Source organism: Clytia hemisphaerica, unplaced genomic scaffold (assembly GCF_902728285.1).
Source record: "Clytia hemisphaerica strain Z4C2 unplaced genomic scaffold, Clytia hemisphaerica genome assembly, whole genome shotgun sequence".
Lineage (NCBI taxonomy): Eukaryota > Metazoa > Cnidaria > Hydrozoa > Leptothecata > Clytiidae > Clytia > Clytia hemisphaerica.
The window spans coordinates 341034-361397 of record NW_027104020.1 but is presented as its reverse complement, the minus strand read 5'-3'; the positions used below and the strand labels follow the sequence as shown (position 1 = coordinate 361397).

At 35.2% G+C, this 20364-nt stretch overlaps 1 protein-coding gene across 2 annotated transcripts in view; it reads left to right on the top strand.

Moving 5' to 3' along the window:
* LOC136811451 (intermembrane lipid transfer protein VPS13D-like) overlaps positions 1-20364 on the top strand; it is a 130073-nt gene that overhangs the window by 69318 nt on the left and 40391 nt on the right. For both annotated transcript variants that reach the window (XM_067068059.1, XM_067068058.1), the window contains exons 2-17: positions 5868-6006; positions 14824-14901; positions 15431-15537; positions 15790-15867; positions 16156-16368; positions 16608-16742; positions 16881-17122; positions 17235-17406; positions 17598-17699; positions 17891-18014; positions 18343-18468; positions 18638-18813; positions 19048-19124; positions 19521-19746; positions 20040-20162; positions 20259-20343. In XM_067068059.1, the coding sequence (XP_066924160.1) occupies positions 5916-6006; positions 14824-14901; positions 15431-15537; positions 15790-15867; positions 16156-16368; positions 16608-16742; positions 16881-17122; positions 17235-17406; positions 17598-17699; positions 17891-18014; positions 18343-18468; positions 18638-18813; positions 19048-19124; positions 19521-19746; positions 20040-20162; positions 20259-20343 (2155 nt within the window). In that variant the 5' untranslated portion in view covers positions 5868-5915. The remainder of the gene's footprint in view (positions 1-5867; positions 6007-14823; positions 14902-15430; positions 15538-15789; positions 15868-16155; positions 16369-16607; positions 16743-16880; positions 17123-17234; positions 17407-17597; positions 17700-17890; positions 18015-18342; positions 18469-18637; positions 18814-19047; positions 19125-19520; positions 19747-20039; positions 20163-20258; positions 20344-20364) is intronic.

The following is a 20364-nucleotide window of genomic DNA, read 5'->3' as shown; positions in this document are numbered from 1 at the left end:
TTTACCGCCATATTTTTGCGGAACACTTAATTGGCCGGAACATACAATACGAACAAACGCGCGCGCAAAGATTCGAGATTCCTGTCCAATATCCTTGCGTGAAGCTATGAAGGCCTCCTCACTCGCTACGCTCGTTGCGGGGGCAATTAATGATGTAATCTTTACTATACGAGATTTTTGCGAAGCGAATTTATGAGCGAAGCAGTTTTGCTATATTGTGCACGTACCTTTAACTTCTATCCCAAGCGAAAATTTGCTATAAAATTTGCTATATAAATCACATCTTCAAACCGATGATTTTATCAAAATGACCTTGAATGGTTTGGCTTGAAGCCACGTAAACTTTCTCGGTTTGGTAGCTAGGACTGCGAAAAATGCCGTTTTAAAATGGTGTACCCTAGCAGTGAGCAGCAACAAAATTACCGGAAGCCGAAACACGGAATCTGAAGCTGATCAAATTGCCGCGCGGGCGGCACGCATCTAAGCAATCTAAGCAGTGGTTCTTCGGTTTTTATTTTGCTGTTTAATGGAAAAAAATAGTTTGAACGGTGACAGAAAGGATCTTCATCATCCCTTGACTTTTAACAGCAAGTATCAAGTATCAAATAAGGTCAATCAATGAGAGGTTTTTGCAAGTCGCGCGGGCGGGAGGAGTGCTCTTTTTAGTGAACGAAACTTACCTTGCAAAACCAAGTGGATATTCTTCTATGATAAAGAAGTACAGAGGTAATCAAATTTGTCGAATTTGTTAAGAAATAAATCAAAACTGCCGAAGAACCAACAAGCCATCTTTGTACATTTTTGTTTTTGTTTTATTTTTGTGTTTTGTGATGATTTCGACAGACGATCGATTCGTGATTCGAATAAAAATGTTCGATCGTTCGATTTTATTAAGGCACCATTTACACTAGTATAACTAGAAGTAAAACAAAAGAGCGATGTGCGGGGCAGCGGCGGGTGTTGTGCCGCCGTGGATTATGTGATGTGTTTGGGCTGGGGCATTAAGGCTCTTACGACCCTGTCTCTATAGCGGCTTTATTAGAGGGATTTTTTTTAGAGTGTCTCTTATTTTGCTAGCAACTTGCGAATTGAGGTGGAGTTTGGATCGCTTCGCAACCCTTATACAATACGGCTAGTTCATTGACCGCCCTCGAAAGGTTAGAGATTGACCTCTAGCCCTTCGGGCTTGAAACTCAATGGTCCCTTATACAATACGGCTAGTTCTTGCCGCAGCATGCACTAAAATGAACAAGCTCATAGCTAGGTTATAATCAAGATGGTAGTGAAAGCTACGATAGATAAACTTGTACCTTTCACTTTTAAGATTTTACTTTTTTTTTGGACTTTACTTTGTGTTTGTGTGTTTGTTGTGGCAGGGTAAGGATTCGTTGCATTTTTATCTCAGAAATTGTTGAAGCTTTCATGGCAAGACTTTTTAAGGTTGTTATTTTATCACTATTTTACCAGGGTTGCATGAAATTGTTCCAGTTTTTGTACAAAAAGCAAGGCTGAACGAAAACTAGCCGTATTGTATAAGGGTTGCGAAGCAATCCAGACTCCACCTAACTCCCTCCACCTCAATTCGCAAGTTGCTAGCAAAATAGAGCCACTCTGATAAACTCTGATAAAGCCCCAAAAGAGACGGGAGGTTGTCAGTAGTCCGACACACTTTCTAGTCCGACAGTAAAAATGTCCGACGACGACGTTGGATTTGAGAAATGCGTCAGTATTCTGACAACAATTTTGTCTGACAACGAGTCAAAACTAGCCATATTGTATAAGGGTTGAGAAGTGATCCAGACTCCACCTCAATTCGCAATACAAGTTGCTAGCAAAATAATAAGAAAGAGACACTCTAAAAATCCTTCTAAAAAACTAAAAGCCGCTATAAGGCGGATTTTTAAAAAATGTTTGGTTCCCGTCATTTCAACTTTACAAAGTGGGTGGGTCGTCGGTCGGTCGGTCGAAAATATTTTTTTGTACATACATTCCATCTTTGTTCATTGTAGAGGGGGGTACCCAGTGCACGAACGGCAAACTTATTTTTCTCTTTTCTGACTTACTTTTCGTTTTTACATAAATCCTTTTTGACCATCTCGTAAACAAGCTTGAAGTCCTTCTTTCAGTTTGTTTTCACTTTATTTGAAGGCTTCTTCTTGGAATAATAAGTCGTTAAAGCGAGCGCTATTCGGACCCAGTCCGCGAACGAGGAACCAGTGCGCGAACGATCTTTTGAAAGAAAAATTAGAGCTCCGCTCGCAGGTAATACTTTAACTCTCTTCCGAGATGATACAGGGGTATTTGAACTTTTCAAAACCACACGCTTTTTCACCAAAATAGCGTCTTTTTTATAAGAACTTTAGCGTTTTACTAACCTGTTTATTTTTGTAAATATTTTCTTGTCGTCCATTTTTTTGTTTTCTTATTCAAGTTTTGTTCATCGAAAAGCGCGGCAATGTAGTGTCTTCTTTTTTAATTGAGATCGTCAGCGCTTTCGAATGTTTTGACGTTGCAATGTCTTCATTTTGAATATGGTGTTCGGATCGTTCGCGGACTGGAACCTTTTTTATATCAACTACTGGTGATATGTTTCTATTGATTTTGAATTAATGAGCTAACAAATTTCAATGAAATTTTGTGTGATGGAAGATAACAGGTTTTTAAAAGAGGAAAGTCATTTTCAGAACTCTTCCAGGGTTCGAATTATAGCTTCGCACGTCGCAAATTGCGAAGCAATTTCAGGTTTTGGCGAAGAAAAAAGTTTTTTGAGATAAAAATTGCGAAGCAAAAATTTTTAAGCGAAACTTAAAAATTGAAAGGCAAAGAGAAAAAAGAATCTAACACAGTCTGTATATGTAATTTAATGAGTGGGATCACACGCCTGAATAAACACTTTTTTAAAGTCTTTCTATATAAGCTTTTCTCTCTGGCATCATAAAAGAAACTCCCTTATTTGCTTGCCTTTTTGCTGAAGAGAAAATCTCTTCGTTAATTGTTGCTGAGTAATTTTTCTTTCTCTCTGGTTATTACGTCATAACAAATGTTCGGTTCATTGCACTTGTTATCTTTAGTAACGAGTAAAATTCCTTTTACATTTTACAAGTCTAGACATTTATCTTCTCTTTTGAATCTCAAAGAGAGAGGAATGTAGTTGTTTAATAAAGCGTTTTGATAAACAACTTTTGTATATTTAATTAATATTGTTCAATGTGCCCCCTGTATCACTATCGATCTTTTTAAAGACACCCCCTTCTCACAGACCCGGTGGGATTTTTTTAGACAGTGGTGGTAAAAATAACGGACTAAAACTTTGAAACAATTTACAGTTTTTGCTAATTTCCGTTCTCGTAGAGATTTCTCGAGACAGTAGAGACATAAATTTATTATTGTTTTGAACACAAAATTCCAAAAGAGGCATACAAATTTCTAAATTCTATCTACTTCACATTTATGTTGTAGATAGAACAATAGATCGTAAATATAGATCGCATTTAATCGCAAATTACATCGCAAAACTCCAAAAGTGCTTCGAAAACATCTAAAAATTTTCGCCTGCGGCGCTATCCGACTCGCTTCGCTCGAATTTTTTTAGCGAAGCTCCTCAAATTTATAATTCGAACCCTGTCTTCTTGCGCAAATTTTCTTATAAAAAACATTTTCTCTCGCGATCAGCCATATTTACAAAAATCCCAAATTTCGTGATTTTTTTACTTGGCCTCGTTCAAAATCGGTTTGATGTTGTTCTAGTACTCCGTTTATTTTAATTTTTGGAGAGATTACAAGGGATAGTTTGAGGATTCTGCTGCACAAAGGAAGTTCTATAGAAGTTTGTTTTTGGTTGTTTTTTTCAAGTTCAAAGACGCTCGTTCGTGCACTGGGGACGTTCGTGCACTGGTGATATGACTCTAGGTACCTGCATTGTGAGCCCCATAATCATTATTATGCAACATCTTGTTTTTTAGAAAGTGATGCTTCGCGAGCGTGGTCTGCTTCCACGAAGTTCCGAATTATGAAATCGGGTTAAAAAATCGGGAAATCATGGATAAACTGGTTTTTGGTTCACTTTCCGCTGGCGCGCCGCGCTCCCTATTTTGATTTGAAAACTTGTAAACACTGAGCGCGCAGAGGTTGACAATTAGGAATCCAAAAGTGGCAAAAGGGGTCTCCGACTCTCTGACTCTAACTTCTGAGTAAAAATCAGGGTCGGTCGGATGACGGGAACCAAACAATTTTTAGAGATCCTCCTAAACACACCACATAATCCAGGGCGGCACAACACCTGCTGCCGCCCACATCACTCTTTTCTTTTCTTATAGTTATCTAGTGTAAATGGTGCATTAATAGACCTTTTCGCCTTTCCATCCGCCATCTTGAATTGTATGCAAAAATATAGGAACGAAAAAGCCGTGGTTGGATTTAGTTGGAAAATATGCAAAACATATGCAAGTTTACACAAAGATTAAAAAGACAACAAAGCATCTTATAAATAAATTTTATAACCATTAGAACAATAAAAGATGGAATTTCTTAATCCAAAAAGAAATATTTACCGAATAACAAAAGCCTTTTAGGAATTTGTTCTTAAAGACATTGCATATTCTGTTTTCATGCCATTAAAAAATTCCACGAAGACGGAGTTAGCCTGGATATCCAGACCGTAAACTTTTTCACTGGTCTACACTCTTCTCTTAATCCCATAATCTTAATACAGGAGCTTTAGTCTATACTTCTAGGTCGTAATTTTTCTGATTTTTTGGAACTTTGTGAGTTATTTCCAGGTTGGTCTAAAAAGCAGGGTAGCCAACTGGGGTTGCCAATTTGGGTAGGTTGTGGGGCAGCCGTGTATTTCACAGACCAGAGTAAAAAAATAATTTTTTTTAGACAATAATCCTCACTACACAATGGAGCCCAGTTTTGAAACTTTGAAAAAGTATCTATATATTAATTAGCTGTAGTCTTTATGTCACTTTGTTTGTCTGTCTGTACGTGTGTTGCTTTCGTTGTCGCAATGTTTTTGTTGGTAGAGCCTGGTTTAGACTTTGTTTGGCCTTTGTTTTGAAATTAAACACCCATCTACATTGAGCAATTTTAATTTCTGCCCTGACTTGCACGCTCTTTTTTCTCTTTTCTTTTATATATTTTCGAATGTAATTGACAACCTTATTTGATAACTAATGACATTGCATGGTATTTGTGGTTCTCATCAAACTCTGCCTCCTGATTGGTTTGTTTCTAGTGTTGAGACAAACTAGATACTTTTTCTTGCTCTCTGTTTACACCTTGTTTATATGTTCTTTTTTCTTGTTTCAATCGTTGTGAGAAATATTATATCAGAGAAACGGGAAGAAATTATCTCCATTATTTTTAAGGTATAAATTATCAGAGCTGTAACAAAAATAAATTCTCTTTCCTAGCCAATCTGATAAAATTACATGGGAACATTTGCAGCGTTATCACGTGCTGATTCGGGAGAATGTTATGTGCCAATCTAAACAAAACTTACTTTAGGTAATAAACAAATTTCTGAAGAATTTCTTTAGTAACTATCCACCTCGACCTATTTTATTGTAATGTGTAAAAAATTTTGAGAAGTGAACAAGCAGAACACCAAATATTTAAGTCTTCTAGGTAGAATAAAAAAAGCTAGTTCACTATACGATTTGGAGCTCGATTTTCTGTAAAAAGTATTTTTTTATTATTGTAAATTTCATTAAAAAGTGCCAAGTAATTTTTTTCATAAATTCGTTTGGAGTTTTTGCGGCACATTCTATGCTTACAAGTAAAGTAAATTATCGCTTTTGCAGCATTTATCTTTGATACGCATTTCAAAGGGACACTAGTGTACGACTTACTTATCCTTTTTTCAGTTAAAATGACATAGGTACAGAAAAAAAGATTAGTCCAGAAATTGTATAATGCTTCAATCAATAGCGTTATGGCTGTTAAAAGATTATGTTGGAGAATACATTGAGAATCTGAATGTTGATCAACTTTCAATTGGATATGGTAAGCTCTTAAAAACTTTTTCTAATAATAACCCATGTAAAGTTTTTGTTTGTCAGCATTAATCATTTATCTGTTTTTTTTTCATATCTATTCTATACTATTTATCTACTGGGTGCCCCAAGAAAAAAAGTATACATGTTTGTCATGATACTATGATTTTGCAAAGAATTTCACGAAATTCACTAAAAACAGTTAATCAAAATTTAAATGAAAAATCAACATTATTATCAAAGGTAATTTAATCAAAATGAAATTTTTAAGTACTATTTTGGGGGAAATATTGTTTTCATGTTCTTCACGATCTTAAAAATGAAAGAATTGATACGGATCGAGTGATTGATAGTGTAAAACCCACCAAAGTGTAAATGTACTACTCTATAAAATATAAACGTGAGATAATGTAGAAACAACAGGAATGTTGACATTCCCACTCTTTCTTTTGTCCTAGAGAAAATAACAAAAGAATATACTAATATAAACTAAAGAATGCAGCTCCAGAGCTGTCCTTATAAGCAAATCAATGACAACAAAAACAAAGTCAGACAAACCAACTTCTATCAAAATCATATGGCGACATGCCTACTTTTACATGCCCCTATGGCAGCATTTTTATAAATGCTCCGAAAACACTTTCATAACGCTTTTATCAATAAGCACCAGTATTATCCAAATACTGTAAGTAAATTTCATCAAAACCATCAAGTATCAAAACAAGCCATCAAAACATTCAAACAATACACTTTCCAGATTCCAAAACATTCAACAGCTTTTTCGCATCTGCTCCCTGTTTTGTAAGAGCGTCAGCAAGTTGGGACTCACTAGGCAACCATTTTAACGATTCAATTTCATTCTTTGTCAACATATCTTTGATGATCGCGATATCGACACGTAAACGACGCTCTTCAGCCATTGTCGTAGAATGAGCATTTCGGTAAAGTGATTCATTGTCCGTCAATGTGTGGATTGGTATGGTATCAAATCCTTTGGGCACCAGGATTTCGGTTAAGACGGTTGAAAGGTAGAAAGCTGTATCGAGGGTATCCACCATAGCACTTGTTTCAGCAGCCAGTGTGCTACGAACAACTCGACGTAGTGTTTTACTTCTCCGGGATAGCGGTGCAGCATTTCCTTCATTATCGTGAAGAAAGACGATATATCCCCCTGAACTTTGACTGTTTTGGAGATTTCCCAATGAAGCATCACTGAAGCAAGTAATGAAGCACTTTTCGAGATTAATTCTTGGAAATTTGATTTTCAAAGGATTGGATTTGACTTTTCGTAACACTTTGTTTGCTTTCAAAATGTCATTGGCGGTAGGTGATTTCATTGAAGAACTAAGGCGAGATACATCAAATGAAATATCTGGACGGGTTTGTGTTGCAATCCAATTTAGTTTACCGACCAATTTACAGTATTCGTTGGCTTCAGACACGGTACAAGGTGAATCCTTCAAGGTTTGACGATTCCTCTCCATCACGATCGGTTCAGTTTTCTCAATATAGTCTAGCTGGTCAAGAGTGATACTGCCATCACTGTTTTGCTGCATATTGGCACCGACATACTTGAAGGATTTTGAAGCTGTGTGACTAACTTCAAAACGATTACAGATACTATCAATAATTTGTTTGAACTCAGGTGTACCCGCCCAAAGAAAATCGTCTACATGGGCAAATATTACACCAGAAAGTTTATCATTTGAGTCTCTCCAGTAAAAGATTCCATAATCGATGGACGATCGCCGAGACGTTCCAATTCATCCCAAATTGCAAAATACCACATACGGGCTGCATCGTTTAGCCCGTAAACACATTTTTCTAGCTTCCACAGTTTATTCCCTTTGGTTTTGATTGGAGGGACAATATAAACATCACGTTCGATAGGTTTACCTTGTAAGAACGCAGCTTTAATGTCTAGTGTTTGTAGCGTCCAGTTCTTACTAGCCACGATGGAAAGAATTAAGCGATTGCTTTCTTTGCTACCAGTTGGCGAGTCAGCAGGGATTGAAGATTCCTCTTGAAAACCTTTCACAACAAACCTTGCTTTAGGGAATGTTTCACCATTAACAGTTTTACGAGTGCAAACCCATGTGCCTGACAATGTTTCTTGGCCGACATCATCAACTTCAGTGTATGCTCCATACTTTTTCCACTTTTCAAGTTCTTGTAATTTAGCGTCTCTGAATTCATCAGGAACGGAAAAGGCTACGGAAACACAAATCTCATCTTTGGAAGGATCGATATTGCTAGATAGTTTCCACTCGTCCACCAAACTCCAATCGATCGAATAAGTTGATTCGTCACTTCTGACATTCAACCAGTTTTGATGGACTCCTCCTTTCTTTCCAGCCGGTCCTAGAACTTTAACGATTTTCCATTGACTGGTTTCTGGATATTTGTATGACACGGTCTGGTTTCGTTTTGGCAACATAATTTGGTCAATGATAACTGGAGCAGTTTTGTGTCCGTCAGCATCTTGAACCACGTCCTCAGTTGGCTTTTCGGCAGTATTTTCAATACTTTCATCAGGGATTGGAGCTTCGGGATCAGTTTGGGTCTCAATGTTTTTTATTTCAATTTTTTCATGTTTCTCAGAAGTCTTTGGTTCTGTTGTATACTGCAGTCTACATGGATGTACTCGACGAACAACACTTCCATGTCTTAGCATAACAACCTTTCCGTCTACTCCAATTACTGTGGCGGGTCCTTGCCATCTACGGTCATTGGGCAATTTATAAAAACATGATCACCATATTGATACACACGATCACAATATTCACGAATGGGATGTTGTAATGCTTTCCTGAGTTTCGAGCTTGTCTGGGCATGAATGAAAGCTTTCCGAGCAGAAGCAATAGCATTTAGATGGGTAGCAATGGTTGGACTAGTTGTGACTCCTTCCAGAGCAGGGAAATCGTCATGGAGTGCTGATGGTAATCTTGGGTTTTGTCCAATGGCGAGCTGTGCTGGGGTAAAACCATGTACAAACATGCACGTGTTACGGATGGATGTGGCATATTGCAGGGCAAGAGATTCCGAGAGCTTTGGATTGTCCTCTAGCATTTTCTCCATCATAATGTCTATGGTGCAATGATTTCTCTCGTTAAGACCGTTAGCCCACGGGCTGTATGCTGTGGTATGTTTGATCGATATGCCAAATTGATTTCCAAGTTCTCTCATTTCATCATTTGCAAATTCTCCCCCGTTATCCATATGAAATGTATTTGCAGCTCCAAAAATTGGTAACCATAGTTCAATAATTTTTGAAATAACAACATGCTTTTCCTTTGATTTGACGAAATCTGCTCGAGTGTAACGCGTTACCATATCAATGAGGTATAGTATATGTTTACCGTTTCTTTCTTTGAGATCAATGCTGACATTCATTAAATTTCATTTTATCGGGAGTAAATAAATTACCGACAGCTGGTTTTGGAATCGATGGTTTGTAGCGTTTACACACTTCACAGTTCTTGGTGTAATTTTCAAGGATGTTCAAAAATTCCTTGTCAGGATCATTCAAGCCACTCAAGACTTTTTTCATAAATTCGAAAGTTGGATGGCAAAACTGTCGATGAATTTGTTTGGCTGCATGCGTTTTTTGCTCTCTGGACATTTCTTTGACGGAAAACATAACATCAACTACTTCAACGGGAAATCCAGGTTGAATATTAATACACCAGTGACCAGACGGAGCATTAAACAGCTCTACATTGTTCTTAACCGAATTTATTGTAATTTCTGCAGTGTCATCACCTGTATTTATCAAAACGTTCCACTCTTTCATGTTGTGTTTCCCAAGAAGTAGTGGAAGATCGGTTTCAACAACATCAAATTCGATGAATGTTATTTGTAGGGATCTATGTTAAAAATGGATTTTTGGAATCATAAACTGATTACCCCTTCAAAATGTGCCAAAACATGTATAATTTCAGAAAAATAAGAACAAATTCGGTAGAAACTTTTTTTGACTTCCCTACCGGGGCCTTTAAGGCCACGCCCACCTCGGAATCTCACTGCAAGGTTGCCTAAAAAAGACTTCTCAAAAACCTATCAAGTTACCCCTCATTTGAAAGGTAATTTAATGTAGATTAAGAAAAACATCATGACTATGCATCAAAATTGAAGTGATAAGGTTGTAGAGTACATTACATTGCTCTTGAAAGAGGCTTTTTTAGTGTAATCGTGTAATGTCTTAAAAAATTCATACTTTTGCAATTAATTCATACTTTCATTGTATTTTTTGGAAGACCTACATGAAATAAACATAAGTACTTATTTTCTACTGATATCTATCATACATTTTGAATCTACAGGATCATTTTAAAAATTTAAAAACTATAAAACCAAGGATAAAGGAGCTCTTTTACAAATAAGAAATTTCGTTGCTCTTAATGGAGAACAGTCGAAGTTAGAAAGTCTGTCAACCTCTCAAACTTTATACTGAAAACATGTTGTATAGACTTTAGCATAAAAGGATTTCATCCAAAAGATATTTTACAGAGTTTGAAGGGTACTTCCTTTGCTATTAGACTTTAAACCTAATAAATTGAAATTGAAATATTTTTGACAACATCTTATCCTCGCAGTTCCAAGATATTGGACTTTGATTTTAGTCGTAATTACTTGGTCGACAGATGTCTTAATTATTTCAACTTTTTCAGGGAATATCCAGTTGTGTCTGCTTTTATCAGTTTGTGTCATGTATGAAACTGTTACTGGTTGAACCTTTTCTACTACTCCTAAATGTCATTTTGTCTCATTACCCTCATGCAAAAAGGCAATAACATACTCCCCAATATCACAAGTCTTTTGACTTTACTGCTCCCCAATATCACAAGTTTTTTTACTGTACTGTTTCATCCCCTTGACCTTGTAAAGGAGAGTTGAGTTCCAGTGTTAGTGATTTACTATCATCCCTTTTACCCACAATTCCATGTATAACATTTCTAAGATCTCCAATAGTTGTCTAAGAGCAACAACCGAGGTAAGAGCTCAAGTTTTCAACATACACGTTTTTTTTTATATAAGGAACACGTTTATAAGGAACTCAAGGCTGAAAATGGTTCAAAAAATAAGGAATTGTTAAGGAACTGCTCGGGCTGAGAATAAGTGGATTTGAAAATAATGTACCTTATTGGGACTAATTTGACCAAATTTTGATCTTTCAAGGGGCAAAAAGTTCAAAATTTCCTATGTAGTAAGGAACTCGATAAGGAACTTTGAGACTGAAATTCTCTGTAAAAATAGGGAACTCCAGGCTCAGAGCAAAGTTAAGGTTCCTTATAAAAAAAAAACGTGTACTCTTCTGTGGAGAGGTTGCGATAATCTTTTCTCAAACGAAAGACTGCAGCTGTTCGCTTGAGAGACATGCATGTAATTTTGGCATATTTCACTTCATTATACATCCTTTTGTTCTTAAGTTTATCATCCAAGTTTGTTTCTACGTACTTCTTAAGTAATTTTTTCTTCTGAGTTATATGGGCCTGAGATAAGTCTCCAATAATGAGTACTTTTTTGACTCTTCACTCAAACTTGCCTTTTCTTTTTCAGTAAAGGCTTCATTTTTCCGCTCCTTGACTTTATCAGCCTATTCAAGTTTAATTACCTTGACTTCTTTGGAGGGTTTTGTAAACTTTTTAAAGTTATTTGGATTTGTTTGCTCAAGAATGTCATGTTTTATTGAGTACCATTTTCTTCATACCTCATGTACTTACTGCAGCTTACTGAGCTCTTGAAAAAATACTGCCATCCTATGACAAAAAGTCTGATTTACTCAACTCTGTATGATTTTTTTGAAAGTATTGATCAAAGCATAACGATTTGGATAGGGCAGGGGGGGGTCATGCAGTTATTATATAAACACTATGACAATTACTACCGTGGTGGTATATAAACCAAAATTTGGGAAAACAGTTACTCCACCAGTGGACTAACTGCAACATGGCTCGTGCCTAAGCCCAAAATTGTCGATTTTGGTAGGATATGGTGTACTAAGTGAGCAAATTTTTCAATTTTTCACTTAAAATTTTAGGTTTTTAAAAATTCCGGAAGCAAAAAAATTCAAAACATTTTTTTCAAAAGTAAAAAAAAAATCACAATATTTTTTCTTCAATCAAGGCATGAAAGATATTTTAACAAACTTGGAAAATGATTGAGATATTTAACTCTTGAACGGTCGTTAATAAGACGTACCCAGTAAAATGGTATCAAAAATGAGGAATTCAGTGGAAAAATTGCCGAATTTGGCATTTTTGGGGGTGGTATACACCAATTTTGAGGGTAAAATCAGTTAGTACACTATGGAATAACTGCAAGGGTGGTGGTGTCTGTAGAAAATGTCCAGAATTGCAGTTACTCCACATAGTGTCAAGGAGTAACTGCAAGACCCCCCCCTGGATAGGGAAATGATTGTAAGAGCTTAATATACCCAACATGTGTTTTTAGAGGGAAAATCACAAAATCATCATTTTTTAGCAGGCATAACTTTTTATAACCTCATTTTCAGTCACTACTTGTGACCTTTTTTGGAATCTGCATGAAATTCTCTTTCCAATGAGGGGTCACATGACTATCTTTTGACAAAGAAAAAAAATCACTCCTAGGGCGGCCCCATTGAGCAGTCGGTGGACCCTAAATGCCCGGGTAGGGAAACCAAAAATGGTTCCTACCCTAAAAATTGATGTTTTTTCAAGTTTTTATAACCTATGGCACATTTTAAGAGGGTAATCAGCATGATCTGTTCCTAACATAAATCCCTATTATTTGATTTGCAATCATGATAGGTGCTTTGATTTTCTTTATCGATTTAAAAACTCGTCCACCACCAAATTTGAATTTATTACTACTCTGTTCAGTGACCTTTTTACGCATACTGTCACTCATTGAATTAAGAAAGCAATCAGTCCATACAGATCCTGCAACATTCTGTGGGCAACCTGTGTCTAGAATCATGTAATTCAAAGCTCCTCCAGCAGATGTGTCAGCAGATCGACATTCAATGATGTTGTCGTTCTCGTTTTTACTCATGGATGCAACAAATGTATGGTTTTCATCTGAAGAATTGTCTCGATTTTTCTTCTTTTCACGATGCGGGCAATCTCTTGCAAAATGTGCGATGGATCGGCAGATACGACATGTTAACGGTCTACCATCCGAGTTTAGTGGATTAGTGCGAATTGGGGAGCGTGGGGTATATCGGTTGTTTGGTGGCGGTTTATCCTTTGATCGATATTGTTTCCATGCCACATACGATTCATATTCATCAACGGATGTAAACAATGTTTCTGTTTTAACATTTACAGCTGCAGATTGCTCCGGTTGCGGTTGGTTACTCGAAACGGCAGATAACCCAAAATATTTCTTTAGTGCTTTCTTAGCTTGTTTATACATCTCATTTGGTTGGTCACCGTCAACCTCTCTCATAGCTAATCTTAGGTCAGAGTCATTTAGATTAGCCCCACAAAGAAGATTCAGGCCATGAATTCTATCACCCAGGTTCATGTTGTATCTTTTCATTCGAACTTTGTACTTTTCATAGTGCATTATATATTGTTCAATTGTCTGTCCTTCTTTCCGAGAAAGAGTTCGAAATTCCTTCCATGTTTCAAATGCGGAAGTATTATCATCCTTACTATAGTAAGTCTCAATCAATTCAATGACTCTCTCCCAGCCATTATCTCCTTTCATTTCATTAGTATCAAAGGTGTCAAAAACCTGGCGACGAATTTCACTATTGTTCGGTAAGTGTAATGCCAGTTGTAAACCATGAACATTTTTAAGTCCTGCAACTCCTGCAGTAGCCTCTTTCCAGGCTTTCACTTCACATAACCATAAAGAAAACTCCTTGTTTTCTTCGTCCCACTGAGGTGGGTTTAGAAAACCACTACTTGCCATCACAACCAACGTCTGCTACCATGAAAGAATTGAAACGGATCGAGTGATTGATCAGTGTAAAACCCACCAAAGTGTAAATGTACTACTCTATAAAATATAAACGTGAGATAATGTAGAAACAACAGGAATGTTGACAAAAAATACCATTTTGTTAAAAAGGATTCAAATAAGGGGCTCAAAACTGAATTTAATGACATTAAAGTATCGATATAGTGGCATTTTGACGGATTTCTTAAATTATGGGTGGTATTTGAGTTTTAATTCTTTCACCGAAATCTTTGAACTTTTAATGGAAATTTTACTGTTCTGTGCAAATTCTGTGCTTCAGAGACTTTAGATCAGCCATCTCAAAGTTCTCAGTTGCAAAATTTAATCCTTTTAGAAGAACTATTTGACACTTTTGGAAGTTTTATTCACTGTTTTATATGAATTTTTTTATTTTGTTTTTAGATAAAGATTTTCATTTTTAAATTTTGTTTGACTGAACCGATCATAATGTTTTAATATACCAAAATTTAAGTTGAGTTTTCCTCTATAGAATAACAAAAGAATCAACAAAAAATCTTTACCCATTAGCTCACATTATCCTGACAAAAATGTATAGTTTTTCTATATTTCATTATTTTGATAGAAGATATTTTGATGATCTCATATTTTGGTACAAAAATGAATAACCAAAAGCTTGATGTACTTTCGCCAATTAAACTTTTGACTTTAACTTAAAGTAGTAGGATTTTAGCCAGGGGAGTTTTTTTAATAACTTGATAAAAAATTACAATGAGTGGCTTACTAATAGGGAAAAAGAAGATGACAATAAACACTCTACTTAAGAGACTTACAATCTAAAACATTTGACCAAAGCTATCACATAATTATTTAAGAAAGACCAATGTTTCAATGGGAAAAAATATTGCTTATTTTTTAGGTGGAGTTGAATTGGAAAAGTTAGTTTTGAAGAAAACAGCATTGAGAAGTCTTCACCTTCCTTTCAAACTATCTTCAGGTAAGATGAGGAGGACTGCTACTGAAAAATGTTTGAGGTCACTTGTAGAAATTAATCTTAAAAAATAGTAATGAGAATACTATTTTAAAGGCTACATCTAGATCCTTTTCTTTGTATGTAAAAGTTCTAAATAATAAGACAATTTAACGAATTTGAGTGAAATAATCTTCTGATTATTTTCTAATAAAATTCTTTTATTGTTTTTTTTCTTGTGCTCTGAAAATCTGATATTTCAAAATTATGTGTTTAAAATTATCTATTTTTGGATTTCTTTAGCTCGCCCAGAATATAATTTATACTTAGGACACCGAAATACTCATGAAGCCACCTAAGAATTGAAAAATTAAATTATATGTCAAGGGTATTAAGTAATTGATGAGGCAATTTCTTTTTATTTTGTTTGGTTATTAAGTTTGTTAGTAAATTTAACTTGGCACTGTAAAAATATCTAATCCATGGACCATGATTAAAGACCCAGAGCTCTAGTTTCTAGTTTCACATTATCTGCATCTGTTTTAATGTTGTCAAGGCTACATTGGAAAATTGAATTTGGTTATCCCATATGCCAACCCAAACACTCAGCCGTGGATCATTAAGATTGAAGACTTATTTTTATTTGTGGAACCTGAATACCAGGTTTGTGAAAAGCAGTCCATATATTATAAATAACGTTTAAAATTGAGATTTTTTTTACTAGAGTTTTTCCCTTTTGAAGTTTTTTTTTAACCAAAGGCGATTATAAAAGTGTTTTAAGACAGGCAGGTACGGCTTATATTTCCTCATTCGCCGTACCAGATTTAAAAAGCTTCCGTTGTGCCTGTTAGAGGTTATTTTTCCTATTTAAGATCATGCAGCTAACCTCTAGTATCTTTTTAATTTCATCGATAGATACCAGAAGATGAGGCAGAAGAAGAACTTGAAAAACAGAAACGAAAAAAATTGAAAAAACTTGAAGAAGAATGGAAGGTATGTTTTTGCTTTGTCTTTGTTGTACAATTTCATTGCTTTCTTTTATAAGGCCCAATTGACAAATACATGTTCTATTAGGGCTACATACACTACACAATATTATTGTTTAGACAATATCTTGATTAGTGTCGGCAGTATATTGTAAAGTATTCACAATATATTTAGGTCTAGGCAACTGAGCAATATGTTGATAGCTCAGCTGCAATATTTCATCAAGATCTGTTTTTTACTTCGTGCAATGAAGTCAAATATCCAACCAATTTTATTTTACTTTGTAATTTTCAGGCCAACATGAAGAGCGCACAGAAAGGTGGTTGGTGGTCATCCAGCTCCTGGTTTCCATCTCTCTACTCTTCTTTCTCAACAAAGATCGTGGAAAACCTGCAACTACAAATTAAGAATGTCCATCTCAGATATGAATGCAAAGAAGAATCACACCAGTTTGCATTCGGATTGCAAATTGAAAACTTGTCTGCTCAATCTGCAAATGAAAACTGGGTAATTTTTTTTTAATCATCATAAAATTTGATTGAAATTGGATTTATGTTGAATATAGGCTTTTTGTCTGTTGCCCACCAACCCTTTGTTTTTTTAGCAGAGTTTATTTGTTTGTTGGTTCAATAATAAGTCAGAAGGCAGCAGTTTGTAAAGTTTCTGCGCTCCAATGAATATTGATTGTTATTATAAAGAACAAGATTTTTATAAATTATCATTTAAGATATGAACTTTGTTGTTAGGAAACTCAATATGCAGGATGCTCAACAGACAAGAAATTTAAATCTGTAAAGCTAGAAAACTTATCAATCTACAACGACAAAGATTTCATGGATATGGAAGTTTTGAAAAATAAAGACTCTGAGTTTTACAACAAGGTATTATTTGATTTATTATTTGTTCTTGTAACACATCTGCAATAGAACAGGTACTGCTTTAATTGTGATAAAACAAGCAACATTTTAAATTTTAAAACAACTAAACAACATTTCATTCCCTTTTCTCATTGTTGATAGAACTTCAAGTATATTCTAAATCCAGTGAGTGGAGAAGCTAGGATATGTAGAAATGCATCCAACAGTCCTCTATCAATGAAGGATGGACCAAGATTTCATGTAGAAGTGCTATTTGACGCTGTGCATGCATTATTGTCTAATGGTCAATACAGATTGATCACTGATATCTCAGAGGAAATCACCATGTTTTTCAAAAAGAAAGAGAACAAAAAGTGGAGACCTTTTACAACAGTTCATGAAGAGTAAGATCAGAGTTCTTATCAAATTATGTTTACGGTACATATTTCTTAATGTGACTTAGATGATTCTCTACATAAACATTTTCTTTTCAGTTTTTATTCTTCTTCATTTCAGCTCCAAAGCTTGGTGGAGGTTTGCCATTAAAACAGTGCTGGAGCCAATCAAAGATAAACATCGGAGGTGTCAGAAAATGTTCATTATGAAGCATGTCAAGTTTGCCACTGAATACATCCCAAAATACACTAAGGTGTTGACACAAGGTGCACAAGTGGAAGCTGATGAACTGGTTAGTAATTGAAATGACCTATTGCATTGTTATTATACGCAGTGTGAGATATGCACTTGCTTTGTATATCATCAAATACCATGTCTTATAAAAGTTTAGGGTTCTCTCCAAAAATTCAACTTTTAAAATTGATTCAGTCCAATAAGACTGTTAAATAATCTTATTTACACAAGTTTTATTTTTCTCATTAGAAATCTGTGGAAGACATGGAGAAAGAATTACAATTTGAGGCAATTGCTGCTATGCGGAAAAACGTTTTCTCCAAGATTGCTGGAACTGCAAGTAATGAAAAGGTACTTGAAAAATATTATCAACCAGTTTAACCAATTTTCTTAAACGGTCATAAATATCATGAGGGACGTTGCAATCATAGCTTCTCTCTCTTTATGTATATAGTAATTAGAGATATACGGATTTTCGCATAAGATTGTTATGTTAGAATGATGTACTACGATTTGTTTACAATTGTTTATTCTTTGTTTAGATCAATCAAAAGAATCAATCAAGTCAGACGTGGACTTCATGGGCAATGAGTTATATTCCATACAATCAAGCCAATAATGCAAGTGAAAGTGATGACGATAATAAAGATCTTGCTTTAACATCAGGTTTGTCTCATCTATCCTTTCTTGTATGGCCATATCTTAGGATATAGAAGGGAAGACCAGTGATTAGAAAGAGCAGCTTGAAGGCTATGGACCCTATAAAAACAAACCAAAGAACTGTCTAAAAGTTCTGAATTCCTGAGCTATTGACGTTTAATATTGACTCCCCATTCTCCCCACTCTAGTTCTGCCAGATGCTAACTGTTAGTTCAATAGTGGATCTGGTATTTGCAAGACTTAGGAACGAACTTGCATTTTATAACAGATCAATCCTAATCGCTAGATCACCTCTGCTCAGAGATTTAAAAGATTTATTTTTCTCCACTTCTAGAGGAGGAGAAATTTTTAGCCGACTTAAGTGAAGCTTACAGCAATGACGAGGAAAGCTTATACAAAAGAGATGCGATTTTCACTGAAGTTTCTTTCACTCTCAATAAGTGTGGAGTTAAATTGCAAGGTAGAACTTTCAATTTTTACACTCTTAAAGCTTCATTTCATTTTATTAACAAACAATTATTGTTAAACTCAAAAACATCTTCACTTTATATACAACAAAAGGTACAATATTTGATTTCAGATTTTTTAGAAGACGCAAGATTAATTTCAATGTTTCTCCTCTACTTTAGATGAATACAGTTCAAAGGTCTTGCTGAATGTTTCATTTGAAGCATTGAAGTTTTGTTCGAAAGTGCTTCTGAAGACAAAGTATTTTCATTGGACAACTAGCCTTGGTTCAATGATCATTGAAAACCCTGAAAAGACCGACGAACATTTTCCAGAGCTGGTCTTCCCGCAAGCTAAAGTAATATTTTTTACATTACTCTTTCCTACACTTTTTTTTACTTATCATGATTTTCTTGAGGAGACAAAGCATACAGTTATAACAAAAAAAACGTCCAGCGCCACAAATACTGAAAACTAAGTTACATCAGCAGTTACAGGAAGTAAAATAAGATTGAAATTGCAAAGCTAATGAAGATTTGGAATCCTTTTTGGGTTCCTCACTCACTACTATAGCTGTTGTTTTCTTACACAGGAAAATGGGAACAGTAGCGATAAGCCTTTCTTGGAGATCAGCTTTGGAAAAACTACCTTTCCTAAAGTTGTTAATACGTAAGTAAATATGAGCATATTTCTATGAATTTATCTTTGTTCCTTTGGCGCTTCTTAGTCACATGATACTTAGTATAAGGGTGGAAAGAATATTGAGATTAGTCACACAGAAACAGATTTCTTATTTTAAATAAATAAGTTTTTTTTCGCTTGATTCTACGAATAAGAAAAAATAAGTATTTTTCAAATATTCTATATCTATTCTTTACTCCTAAGGCAGGTGGACCCATTATTTTCAAAATATCATTAGTGAATGTAGAAGATGCAATAACCATTTCTTATTTTCATCAATTCACAAAATGTTATTAAAGATTTAGTCAAAATTAGTCCATCTCAAATTTAAATGGATAATTCTTTTTAGAGACAATATCTTTCACTGTGTTTTTCTTTCATTAGGTTGAGTATCAAGTTGGAGGCTTCAACAGTGGTGTACAAACCTTCGTTGTTTTCACAAATCAAGGAGTTTTTTGTTCTTCAAGAACGATCGCGATATCAGTTGAACATTGACAATATGAACAGTAAATTGCGACAAGCTGTAAGCTCACGCCTTGAAGAGCTCAAAAATGCAACCAAAACTGAACTAGTACAAGTTGTTGATAACCTTCTCAAGGGACAAACCAAGGTGAGTATGTATGATAATTTGGCAGGTTGCAGGTTATTATTGGGCAAAAATCTTTTATTACATATGCAAAAAATCCTGTTTTGAGGCTTAAAATTACAATTTGTATTTAGAGAATGTACGAAATGAATTAAATTTGTTGGAAATAAATTTAGCAGATGACAGAAAAAACTAATTTTAACAGGACCTTAATTCAGTGGAGTTTGCCAAATTTCCATCCTTTAAGGTATTGTTAAAGGAGATACCTTGCAATTTAGCCATGATGTGTTAATAACCCATACGTATTTTCTTTCTAGATGTTAGAGGAGCGATGGAATATCAGTTTGGACGTAACAGCTCCTCGCATCATTATCCCTTTGAACCAAACATCAAGAAGTGGAATTCCCGTCTCTAAAGATGAAGACATTCTCAACAAAACGGTATGCCCTCCTCTATCCATAGTTGACGAGTTTGTAAGAGCATTTTGTATTACTTTCGTTGATTTTTTGGATTTATTAATTTATAATCATTTATAGGTAGTGATAAATTTGGGACGCGTCACATTTGGAAATCAATATGCTAAAGGAGTTTTAGAAGTTACAAAGCAAGCCAATATTGCAGGTATATACGGCATGGCTCAAT